The sequence below is a fragment of the Amblyomma mixtum genome, chromosome 4 (assembly GCF_055824585.1).
Source record: "Amblyomma mixtum isolate Tamu chromosome 4, ASM5582458v1, whole genome shotgun sequence".
NCBI lineage: Eukaryota > Metazoa > Arthropoda > Arachnida > Ixodida > Ixodidae > Amblyomma > Amblyomma mixtum.
Window position 1 is genome coordinate 141,601,836 of NC_143015.1, and position 13,247 is coordinate 141,615,082.

The 13,247-nt window shown below is 48.2% G+C and overlaps 1 protein-coding gene across 1 annotated transcript in view; it reads right to left on the reverse strand.

Moving 5' to 3' along the window:
- Positions 1-1,065: 1,065 nt before the first annotated feature.
- The window catches only part of LOC149348504 (uncharacterized), a 28,300-nt gene continuing 16,118 nt past the window's right edge, over positions 1,066-13,247 (reverse strand). Inside the window, exons 8-12 of the mRNA XM_089541778.1 lie at positions 6,907-7,034; positions 5,781-5,907; positions 3,883-4,062; positions 2,597-2,725; positions 1,066-1,326 (exon numbers count right to left, since the gene is read on the reverse strand). Of these exons, the coding sequence (XP_089397904.1) occupies positions 1,132-1,326; positions 2,597-2,725; positions 3,883-4,062; positions 5,781-5,907; positions 6,907-7,034 (759 nt within the window). The 3' untranslated portion in view covers positions 1,066-1,131. The remainder of the gene's footprint in view (positions 1,327-2,596; positions 2,726-3,882; positions 4,063-5,780; positions 5,908-6,906; positions 7,035-13,247) is intronic.

Consider the following 13,247-nt stretch of genomic DNA (forward strand, 5'->3'; position numbering starts at 1 on the left):
AGTGAAAAATTCATTTGGTTCCAAATGCTTCATCAATGCGCTATATATTATGTGTTCAAGCGTTTTGCAACTAATACTTGTAAGCGAAATCGGCCTGTAGTTAGCAACTATGTTTTTAGGACCACCCTTATGAATGGGCACCACGTTAGCGTTTTTCCACTGCTGGGGTATTATTCCTGTATCTAACGATTTCGAGTATAGAATAACTAAGTAATGAGCAATGCTTTCAGCACAGACCTTCAAGACATGACCGGGAACATCTTCGGGCCCGCTTGCCGAAGACACCTTTATGTTATTCAGCAGGTTTAACACACCGTTGTATGTAACTGTTAGCTCAGGCATTGTCTCTTGCACATGGGCATCCATGACTGGCATTTCATGATGCGAGTTTGCTGCGAAAACACTTAAAATAATCATTGAAACAGCATGCCTTATCAAAATCATCAGTTATAGGTTCAGCGCCGTTATTCAGTGCCGGAATACCAACTGATTCACGGCCATTAACTTTAAGAAATTTCCACAGTTCTTTTGGATTACTCTCAATTTTAGCACCTAACTCATTCATGTATCTTTTTTTCGCAGCTTTATTTTCAACTTTTATGTCTCTTCCAAGAGCACGTACCTTTTCAAGAACTTTTGCGTCCCGGTATTTTTTGTACGTGTTTAGGAGACGACGCTTTTTCTTAATCAATAGTTTAGTTTCCCGAGTTACCCACGGCTTGTCCTTGCGCCGCTTAGCTGATATGTTTTTGAAAGGAACATATTTGTCGATGAGCACATCAAGCTTCTGCTTAAATATGTCCCACAGCGCAGTAGCATCGAAACGCTGGCTCATGAATATGACGTCTTGTAAATAGTTGGCAAGCTCGCTAGATAGTGATTAGTAATCACCTCTATCATAGAAGAAAATTTTCCTTTCGCTTTCCAGCTTACCCGCTTTCCAGCTGTTGTCTGAAAGTTGTGGACGTTTATGCATAAGTAAAGAAATAAATTAATAAATAATAAATAAATAGTAGACTTGCACGATAGTATATTAGAAAAAAGCAAGAGAAAAGAGAATAGGTTCGAGGTCTAATGCGGACACGTTTCCTTCTTTCAGTCCAGCAGTAGAAGCAATCGAGATTATCCCGTTCAATCGGGTGATTCCGCCGTCCCCGTGTCGTTGGCCAGCAGGAGCTCCTTGAAGCGGTCCGTCAGCCAGCGCACCCCGGCCACGCGGTCGAAAGGCCCGTACACGCTGCCGGGGCACTCGTCGTGCACGTCTTCGAAGTCGACGTCGAAGAGCGCGAAGCTGAGGAGGGGGCTCGCGTGGTGGGCCAGCACAGCCTGCGAATGCGCGCGTACGCAGATCAGAGCAAGGCAAAGAGAAAAACGAAGTCGAACTAGGCTGAAAACAATTTTTAAGGCGAAAGCCTTTATGGCTCATACTGTTGTCTGTCCGTTAACAAAGCGTGTCACACGCGTTTAACTCGGGAACTAAAAATGATATAAGACAACCAATGATTGCTTCAGATAGAGGAGGAAAAAAGGAACCTAGAAGCCAATTTTGATGGCTCTAGATTAATTAATTAATTATAGCCAAAAATGTCGAAATTGCGTCGAAATAGCGCGGACGTCGATATAGCCACGGGACCGGTGTGACGTCACATTCACGGGAAGTCGTCACGGCATAGTGAAAATTGTCACAGAATGGTCAGAAAAAAGTCGGATTTGTGTTAGATGGAAAAATGTCTAATTAAGCGTAACTAATACTTATGATCCCCGAAAGGTGTATAATTTGCGTATCGATGTAGCCACGGGAACGGTGGGACGCCCCATCCACCTTGAAGTCGTCACGACATAGTGTCCTCGGCTTTCGCCTCTCAACACTTTAGTTGCCAAAGTGTCTTCGCAATTTTTCCTTGTTTTTACTAACAGCCACACAAGCCGGTTTCGGCAAATTCAGTCCTCTTCAAAGTTATTCGCCACCTTCCTGAGCTAAGGATCTAAAAGTTCAGCTCTCCTCATCGGTAGCCGCGGCGCTTTCTCCAAGTCAGTGAAAAAAAAAAAAAAGCGCCGCATAGTGTGAATGTAGTATGGGAACGTAAGGAGCAGAATTTTATTCTTTTTAATCGGAAAGCATTATATGGCTCAGCGGCAACAAAACCCGGCAGCGTTTCTTAGCAGCAATGACCTGAAAACTCCCTGTGATGTCACCATCGTTTCTCATGACGTCAGCAGTAGACCATTAGATAGTGACATCTGCAGTAGAGAAAAAGAAATTTCTTCCGAAGGCGCGGGACACTGAACCAAGGACCTTCAGACTACGAGGCAAGAATACAATTTATAAGCCACAAAACCGCGTAGCTTATTGGCGAATAAAGGTTAGCCTAATGTATGCGTTTCCTTATGACTGTATGCTAATGAGCAGGTATGTCACTGGGAAGGAAGGAATCTTTAATGAACCTCGCAAAAGTGCTTACGATAAGAGACATGATTGGCCAGAGCAACTGCTATGGCCAGTCATGATGTGTGCCGGTATATTTTGAATGGAATTCCAGCAGCAGAGGTCTCTGCTCCATCTCAATGTCCTGTAGTCCGTATGCGCTGCACGTACCTTCTTCGTTATAGTCTGCAGGCTGTCGAAGGTGAAGGTGAGGCTCTTCTCTTCGTTGAACGTGTAATTAATGAAATGGCCTTCGTCAATGGCCGTAAGATTGTCTCGGTAGTCGGGGTGGCTGCAGACCTGTAGAAAAAGTTGCAGGCATAAACTGACGCTGTCCCCGTAGAGAATACACATGCTTCATCATTGCGTATGCGCTGAGAAATAACACCATGCCTTCCTGTGAATCGCAACTGAAGTATGGTGGTATAAGGGCAGCTTAACTGGAAAGAACAATGGCAAGAAATACAAAACCTCTTCTACGCAGTCAAGAAACGGGTTCTTGTGCTTCTTCGTGCATGTTAACTTACAAGGCAGCTTAGCTTGTAACATCACAAATATTTTTCCCGTTAACAAGCTAACCTGTAGAAAGAAGCACAAAAACCCGTTTCTTGATTGCGCAGAAGGCGTTGTATATTCCTTGTTATCTTCGTGCGGTAAAGTCTACATAGGCCAAACCGGGAGGTGCTTAAATGAAAGGCTACGCGAACATGAGAAAAATATAAAGATGGCAAAAGAAACCTTGCAGGGCAAGGTGCGGATTGCGAGCCAGGTGCATGAAGTCCGATTTTCAGTCAATGCAATGAAACTAGCAGGATTAGAAAGCATCCAACACGGAGACCATGCAAGCTAAACAAACAGGAAACTGGACAGACAATTGTGCGAGCCTTCCCTCGGTACCGCTGTCGAAGAAAAAGGTGGCTTTTCTTGATGGCGTGGGCAAAAGTTTGAAGGTGCGGTGGAGTGGGAGATGCTCTGTGGTTGCACTGTGCAAAGTTATATTCATGCTATCGCTGTATATAGACCTGTATTTGCACTGAATAAAAAAAATGCTGTGGCTTAGCTCAGCTAGCCCAGGATATACATAGCAAAGGATACGTTAGGCGCCGAGCACAGCATGTTCGGCGCCTAACAACTATGGCAACCGGTTGCCATGATTACGGCACATGCGCAGTACTGGCCTGGGACGACCGCCCGAAATGCTCTGGTGACTAGCATAGTGTAGCTTTCGCTACAAAATAAGTCGAAAGTTAGCGGCAGTGATGTCCTCTTCGTTTCCTTCTTGTGTTACCAGCTCTACGTCTGTCGTTATGGTGGCGCATGTTTACGACAATGAACGGCATCGACGCGCGCAGTGTAGCACCAGTTAACTAGTGCGAACTCCGGAACCTAAGTAGCATCGCTTTAGATGCGCTTTGCCTGAAAGGCTGAGTGAAATGACCGCGCGAGCGAGAGTATACCTGGGCGTAGCTGCCCAGGGAGCCACTGATGTTCACTCGGCAAGGGCTGCCCGGCGCAAAGTCCGAGTCCTGGTCGCCTTTCGTAGGCGTGTACCAGAAGCCCTTGAGCGAGAAGGACACCGACACCGGGAGGCTCAGGTTCAGGTAGCCCCGCTCGGAGAGGAGCTCGACCGTGTCACGCTGCACAGTGCCGATGTATATAAGCCGATGTTAGTACGGTTGAACACAGTAGGAAAGAGGATGGGGGAGTTTGAAGTCTCGAAGGGAGAGCTTGAAAAAGCGAGCGAGAAAGGAAGACAAAAATATAGCTTCCCTTAAATTTATGCGAACGATACTGCACAACACATGAACGCGTCGCGAAAGCGCTTTGTATGGAAAACAGAGGATATTTATGGCTTGATGCTAATAGATGATACTTGGTAGAAAAGCATCCGCGTATAGCCATAGTGGAGGTCTCCGGAATAATTTCGACCACCTGGGGATCTTTAACGTGCACTGACATCCCTCAGCACACGGGCGTCTTAGGCGTTTCGATGGAGGCGAAACGCAAGAGGCGCCCGTGTGCTGTGCGATGTGAGTGGACGTTAAAGATCCCCAGGTGGTCGAAATTATTCCGGAGACCTCCACTACGGCACCTCTTTCTCTCTTTCATCTTTCACTCCCACCTTCCTCCCTTCCCTTACGGCGCGGTTCAGGTGTCCGCCGAGATATATGAGACAGATACTGCGCCATTTCCTTTCCTCAAAAACCAATTTTTTTATTATGTATTATAGTCGATGCTGCTAGTGGTGAAAATTTTGACGCGTAGACTTAATATATGAAGCTTCTCCAGGTCTGTTTTTGGTAAAGCGCGATCAGGGCTCTGGAGTAGTGAATTTCAGTGGTTACGAAACCAGGCTTTAGAGCGCGAATATTTTCTGTGCTTGTTTTGTTGTAATTAGGAGATATGTGGCATACTTGTGGGCTCAGGCACGACCGTTTCGTGGAGATTGATAATTCTTATCTTTTCAGGCAATCTTTGTAGCAGAACATAGGTGGTCCAATAGCTTAGCCTTCACTTGAGTATCACCGAGGTCTTGGAGTTGAAATATTGGGAAGGTAATGCGAATTAATTCGCATAAGTGTCGGTAAACACGATTGTAAGTTGGCGGCTTAAAAACGAGGCAGAGACCTTAACTTGGAAGTTTGGCGTTCAAAGCTGATATAGACTAAATGTCCTTCGAATATGCACTTAAAAAAGGAAAGAAAATCAGGATGATTATTTTTGTAGAACACATGAAAAACTAGCGAGGCATGTGGCGACCGCCACCAGTGCACTAAGACGGTACTGGCGTATATGGATGCATCGTCACGAAGATTAGTTAGGACGGTAGTTTAAATGTTTAATTTATTGTTTTGTGAAACGGACTCTGAGGTCTACATCAACCAATTATAGTTGTCAGTAAAAATTTTTCCTGTGATATTTACGGCAAAAGCCACATTTATTGCTGAGAAAATATCATTTAAAATTATTTCCGCTAGTAAATTGAAATTTCTGCCACCCTTACCGGAAAGAACTGGTTGCCACCATTTTTAAGTGAATGGCGGTTTAACCTGGTTTCTGGCATCCGCGTCCCAAAATCAGTTTCTACGCACGAACTTCACTTGCGAAATGGGCCGTTGACTGCGACACCTTTATTTCGTTTTCTGATTTTTTGCAATTTATAAAAGCTCCGTTTTCGGTGCATGGTTTTTTTTATTATAACGCGGTAACTTAACCAGAGAGGCCGACTTCTGTTTCTCCTTAGAGTCACTTTAAGACTTGGGGCCGGTATGGCAATTCGGTGTAGCTGTAACCAGACAGACCATCAAGCTTTCATGACTGGGATTGAAAGAAAGCCTTCGGCCTCGCCACTCACAATGGGATGTTCGTAGCGCGAGTACTTGTGGTCCCAGCTGGTGGGCCCCGTGATTCGGCACGGGACCTCGGGGCCCTGCGGCTCCCTCCGGTGCGTGTTCGCCACCAGCATGTCCACCTTGAAGTCCCTGCGGAACGAAAAGGCGAAGGCCGTTGGCAGTGCCGTAGTTGCGTGATGAGTAGGTTGTACTCTATAGACAGAGAGAAATGTTGGCTAGACGTATCGACGACCGCACCTAGATCTGTTGAGACCGAGCACAACAGCATGCGCATTTTTACGGCATGCTCAACGACCACTAGTGTGTCGTCTAGGTTGCGCCTCTTGTAAGCTTGTGGCAGTTACTGCTTTGTAGCGATAACTGCATGCAATTCTCTCCGGCTTCAAAATAGAGGTACCGTTGATGTAAGCATCACCGTAGAGCGTCATAGAAAGTAATTTCTGCGTCCTGTAGTTGGCCAAACGGAACGGCACGTCATGGACCCTGACATCACGAACTTGGCTCAGTGCTGTCATGTGCGTTTAATAGAGAGGTCCGTGTCTCACTTTCCCCGGACAGGGGTTCAGTATGTATCGTAGTTTTTCTCCTTCATTGATAGTCGAGAAACAGTGAAAAAAGAAAACAACGCTGTAATAGGCATAGAGGTGGGGCTAAAGGTTCGCTAAACTCTGGAAGCTTTTTTACTCACATCCTCTTAATCTTATCACAATGAATGAATTCTGAAATAATCATTAACAATGGCATATAACTGATTATTCGACTGATGTCATTTTGCGTGCCAAAAAAAGCCTGGCAACCCGTGGAATGGCGTCGGGTTAATTTGAACCACCTGAGCTTGTGTAACATGTGCACTTTATAGCATGGGCACCTTTGCGCCTCTATGCCTTTGTGATGCCGCCGCTGCAGCTCGGAGAAAACATGTAAGCTTGCGTTCACGAGACAAACGCTGCAGCCCCTCATCCATACCGGCGACTAGCGAATACCACCTGATAGCTGGCAGCCAAATGGTGCACGACAGTGAAGAGGCCAATGTCTAGTCAGGTGGTCGTACTTTTGCTACGTTCTGCGCTGCCACGTAAGTTAGCTAAAGGTGACGTTCTAACGTGTCGACAATGGCTAAGAGCTCACATGATAATGTCGTTGATTAGGTCAACCTGCGCCTTCGTCTGGTAAGGCGTCATCCTGACACCGAACACGATGCCACCCTGGAGGTACTGGGCGTCGGCGTCTCTTGCCCGCTGCAACTGCCTCAGGATCTAGAGAAAAAATGTGCTCTACATGAGCAATCACCCTAAAAAAGAACCTGCAACCCATGAGTTATGCAAGCGCCCACACTCTTGGAACCAGTATGCGCTTAAGCGGTGCGTTATGGAAAAAATGAAAATTAAGGTACTCTGTATAGCATATAGGCGCGAAGTTTTGTCACGTTTGTTTGTTCATGCGTGAGACCGCGGACGCGCGGCCAAGATTACTGCCACCAGCAACTCCTTCTGCGCGTTGCTTGAGAATGTTGTAGCTGCCTTCTGCAGATAAGATCAAATTTTTGTTGCGAAAGCAACACTACGCGAGTCGCCGAGCCATTTCGTGGAGCTGACGAAAGGCCATACTGCGCATGCGCGAGGAGCAGTGACGTCACACGGCGCACAGCTGGTGCGCCGCTGGCGTCGCTGCGCGGGTGACTCAGAGGTGCCGCCTCGCTCGCCAGTTGCGCATGCGCAGTAGCGGCGCATAGCTAGCGTGCCGGGGCCACCGCCGCTGCCGCGCGCTCTCCATCGCCCATGGAGGAAGGAAAAAGAGAGGAGAGGCCGTCACGTGAAGCCGGAAACCAGCTCGGCGCCATCTTGTCCGGACAGACGTCATCGCATAAGTTCCGCCCTCGATTACTGCGCGCGCGTTTCAAAGCCAACGAAGGAGCGTGCTACTGCAGGGGCACAGATCCCCGCGCTGGTGGCGCTTGGCTGCTTACCTTCCGGTTTAGGGCGCCCTATGCCGGTGTTCGTCAGCGGAAAAGTTAAAAAAGCGGAAATACCCATGTGAGACAGGCGGCTACTTTCAGTTAAAGCTTCGTACTGCGTCGTCTCCGCGCCGTTTCCAACTGCTCGGCCCTGGTCACAATTAGTAGCAGCCGAGAAAAATACTTATCTCAGCTCTTGCAAGCGCGGGAAGTGACCTTCGCTTTCAATTACTGCGGTGGCCCATCTTGCGGTGGTTATCTGCGGTGGCCCCCCTTTGGCAACGCCCGTCCCTGGGACTCTGAAGTTGAAGGCTGCATTCGATGAAACTAGTATACTTGCTTGTTTAGCTCAGCGCTCGAAATTAGCCTTCACCGGGTGAGGTGAAGGACACGCGAGAAACGTGGGCCCCTCGTCGCGCGAAACCACACGACGGCCACCGATGGACGCGTGTTCGCCAAATGCAGCCGGTACAGCCAGCGATGACAGCGCCGCCCACCGGCAGGTAGCAGCCACATTAAGGCTGGTTATAAATATTCATTCAGAACGAGGGGTTGACGTCGCCGCTATGGCGCAGTGGATTAGAGGCGCGTGTTGCGTATGAAAGGTCGGACGTTCGACTCCGCTCTCTCTGCACTGTAATTTTATTGTTTTTTTCATTTCATTTTTTTCCATTTCTTCCCTTCTAGGTCGCAAATCGTGATGCTTAGTGGCATATAACGCCGTTTAAGAGGATTTATTATCCCTTTTAGGTAAGCATTTGTGACAATCTTCAGTCACCGTGATCAATTCACCGTGGTTTCAAGCCATGTGGCTGTACAGGCTGCAGTTGGCGAATACGCTGCCCGGGAAGGGCATTCGTCCGGTATCGAAAATCTCCCTGTTCCTCAACTCTTGTAAGCACGGGAAGTGACCGTCGCTTTCAATTACTGCGGTGGGCGAAGGAAAACTAAGCACACGCGAGAAACGCGGGCCCCTAGCCGCGCGAATTCCACACGAGCAGTGGTGTAGCCAGAAATTTTGTTCGAGGGGGGCACATGTTTCATTTATTTATTGGAAACGAAAATAATGGAAACGAAAATAAATGTGGAAACGAAAATAAGAGTGCCCATTTATTCTTCACCGTCGCACGGCGTATGGCACTCCTTTTAATTCTATGCACAGTTCACCCCATTATTAACAGACCTTTTTAAGTCAGTTTACTTTTTAATCCTTTGCATTCTCCTCAAATGAATTGGTATCGCGAAAATAAAAAGTGCTTTTTTTTAAAGGACCTGCAGCCGAGCGCAGGTTTGCGTATGGGGTTGAAGTTTTGACAAATGTCATTTGTTGGCAGTTGATGACTTTGTTATAGGCACCCTGCACCCGCCAGGCACCGCCACCGTCGAGGCTGCGTTCAGCTCCCCCGCGCGGCCAGTTTCTCGTCCCTGACAGGAAGGCTCGCCCCGCGACAGCGATGGGATGGCATCTGCTAGCGGCTGCCGCTGTTCGTAGAGGCGGGATTTCGACCTATGCATTCATGAGGCTGAAAAAGTCTTTCGAGGAGCGAATGTCAGGAAAGGAACGAAGCTTTTTGAAGCAGGCCATGTACACAATGTGAAAGACGTGGTGTCGTGCGACGGGAGCGAATCTAGCTCCCCGGTGCATTGCGCAGACAAGCATCACTGCGCCACCGAAAACGATCAAATCAACGCTAAGAAATATTTCTATCTAATACCTGTCAGCGCTGCACCCACTCAATTTTTTTTTTATGTAGCTATCTTCCCGTAGACAGCGTGTAGCCGCCAGCTGCAGTTGCAAGGCAGGCAAATGTAAACACGCTGCTGCCGTTGCCGTGTTTTTGGAGCGGTGTGAAACGCTCTCCAAAACGAGCCACCTGCAAGCCGGGGGTGTTCCTGCATTTAGAAAGGCTTACCCTGAACTTTTAAAGGCGGCCAGGCGGCATAGCATTGAAGGTAATTAGAAAACTGCAGTTTCTGAGCGAACGGCGCAAACCTGACTTCATAACATTCTCGTTTGTCGCACCTCCGGTGTTCGATGTGGAATACCCTGTCCAAATTACGCCTTGAAATGATGTGCCAATTGCGTAATCTGCCACTCATATTTTCTCTTTTTTCAGCAACTGCCAGGCCATTATCGCTACAACACGTGCGTCAGTATTTTGGTGATATGAAATGTGGTGGTGGTAGTGGTTTATTTAAAAAAAAAAAAGTGAAGCAAAACAGTGTTGCCAGCCGCGGCAATTGGTATCTAATATCTTAAGCACCCGAGCTGCAGCCGGCGGAAATGAAAGGGAAAGGGAGAGGATAGTGAGGAAAAGTATAGACGGGAGCGACAGCTAGAAAGGATAGGGGAGAGCTTTGTACACTATTTACAAAATACAAAAGTAATCAAGTTCGCGCCGCTCGCGCGCTAATGTCCAAACATTGTCCGAAAATAAGTGCGCGCGAGCGGCCACTGCGCACAAACACAAAAGATGTAAACTCTATGTACATAGCCGCGCGCACACATAGCGTCCTGTCTCGGACTAAATGAACGATGTTTTGCAAGCAGAAGGGAATGCGAGCTGCGGCGATGCGCCTGGGCGCACTGAAACTCCTGCGGAAAACAAAGCTTTTTGACTGGGATTCTGCAAAAAAGGAGTATCCTGGCTATTTCATGCAGGATTCTTGCAGAAAGCTTGTGCTCAAAAAGCAGAATTTCATTGCAAGGTTTGTTTAATTTCTACGCATTTAGTACAAGTGCCCTGATTCTTCGACATTAGGATTTATGATTATTGTACAAAATTATCATCCAGTCGTTCAAACGTGGAGGCAAAGATTTATCAGGAGCATGTTGCCGTTGCCCCTGAAAACGTGCCTTTACTGTCGAAAAAGACGCTCGACGACAAGGCGCAGTGGAAGCGAGCAAGGATTCCGCGCATAGCTGAAACTAAGGTAAACGATTCTTTGCAGCGCAAAATTTGGGCTTCTTCCTCTGGTGTGACTGCGGGCGAGTTTCGGCGTGCCTTTTTGAGCCCACATATTGTTGACAGCCAGGTCAATGGCCGAAAATCGTGGGTGCAAGAAAAGGGAAGGGTTCCCAGACCATTAGCATTCCTCCGAGTCTGCTGAATTTGCCATGAGTCAAAAACCTGTCTAGGAGGTAATGCATGAGTCAAGTAAGCGTCTTCCGCATGGGTTTGACCAATGTTTGACCAGAAACCGCGCGCGCATGTTGTCCGTCGCGAAGGGTGGGCCGTCTCCCAATGTCGCGTTGGAAATCCATAAAACCTTGTCCGAGGCGAATTTCTATATGTATTATTGCATCCTGCAACACAGCTATGTGTCCTGCTGTTGTTATGTGCCATTTTGAGCTCGGGAAGGAGGCGCACAACTGCTTCACGACGGCGCGTGCAACACAGCGAGAGCTGTGAGGCTGCCCCCGCCTTCCTGACAGGGACGCGCGCGCCGCCGGCAGTGGCGCGCGCGTCGCGCGGGAGTTAGATGCGCAGGGTGCCTATAGAGCAGAAGCTCTTGTGTTGTTGTATATGATGTGAAAATATTGTAAATAGCCACGTTTTTTCGTGCGAGTTGTTTTTTGTGAGAAAATAAATGTTTTTTTACAAATGAAGTTCTCGGCATCCTGTGTGCATTCGTATCTTTATGTAGATATTGCAGTGAACAAAACTAACCCTTCGCCTTTATTAAAGAAAAAAAATCTCTAAGGTATTGTTTAAGCGCAGGGTCTCTTTCTTTTCATTTTTACCGGCGGCGTATAACAGGGGCGTGCAAGCATGCAAAGCGAGCGCAGCGGCTTCCTTTAAAATATCGCCCTCCACCGATGTCATGGCCCCCGCTGCTCACACAAGCGCAATCGCGAAAAACGAAAATAGTTACACTAACACCAGTGACGATCACTAGAGCGTTGCAAGAGCACGCCTAATAGCAACGAGGTTTCACTGCCGATGGAAACGGGAGCGCGAATGGCACACGCACACTGCACGCACAGGACGCGAAACGTCCGCGCAATACGCCGACGACCTCTCTAGCGCACGGCGTATTGAATCACTGGTAAACGAACAGCGCGAGTGCTCCTCAGTAAGCAGCGGCGGTCTCCCGACGGCTCCGAGCAGTGACGCAGTTGACGAAATGCCCGTGCGATCGTGGTCGAGCACGTTGAAATCAGTGCACGCAACAACGAGAGTTTTGCAGCGAATTCCGCCTGAGATATGAGTGAACGGCGCCAACGTAAGCTTGTGAGCACGATCAAAACCAAACTCGAGCAGTTGAGAAAAGTACGCCGCACCGCAACTGCTACGCCGCGGTCGTCTGCTACCGCTCGGCTTGCAAGCAGAAACTACGACGCCGTTGCTAAGCTGCCCGGACTAGGTGGCCTCCCGATCGCGAAAAAAACCACGTGATTTCCTCCACATTTTTCTCCCATGGTGTTGTGTGGAAAGGGCCTCTCCTCTCTTTTTCCTTCCTCCATGCCATCGCCTCTCTCTCCCTCCTCTCTAATGCATAGTAGCGGCGCTCAACTGGCGTGCCGGGGCCGCCGGAACGCCAGCTGTGCGTAGTGACGTCACTTTCTCCTCGCGCATGCGCAGTATGGTCGTGCAAGAGCACGCGAAACGGCGAGACTGTGGGCAATGTAGCTCACGCAACAATATATGGCTACGCGCAGATGTCGCTTTCGAAATCCTCCGGGTTTAACCAGAGCTAAACCACAGCCAATTTTTTGTGACCTAAATTGAGTGCGAGCGAGAGCGGCGGTCAATAAAGTCTTCGTTGATTGCCAAGCTCACTTCCCGCTGTAGCCGCCGCCGAGTTTCTTTTTGTGGGAACAATATCGCCCAATAAAGAGTTTTGTTTGAGAGCAATCAGCTGCCTCCCTTTTGCCGCACTACTGACTCACCCACGCGACAGCATTTTAAGAAAATTAGTTTATTGTGGGATTTTGACGTCCCGAAGCAACTCGAGCTACGAGGGACTCCGTAGCGAAGGGATCCGGATTTTAACGCGCGCTGGAATTGCACAGTAAGCGGGTGTTTCGTTTTGTTGTTAGTCTCTAATGAAGTATGGCCACCGGATCCGGGATCGAACCCGCGACCTCCGAATCAGCAACACAATGCCAAAGCAGCTAAGCCACAGCGGGGTTAAGAAGTGACTTCACGCACATTTTCTTTTGCGGTAGTGAAATGGCTCTGTACGAACGACTGTGGCTTATATGTAGACAAGATGCGAGCTAAAATAACTTTTTTTAGTCCACCCATTCGCGCTTAACATTTACCTCGCTTTAATCAGAAAGCGGCCGCCGGAGAACAGTATGAACACTGTCCTGGCATTTCACGTCTGCTATTACGGTACCTCTATTTGATGCTCCTATTGGAACCTGTTTACTGACATTTCACTCCAGTATTCTCTAATATTTTACTAAGCACCTTTTTTGTTTTAACTCTTAATTTGAACTACAACAATGGCTGCTCAGGGTAGTTTACCCATGGGTAATTACCAGCATCGTTGGCGTATTACACAA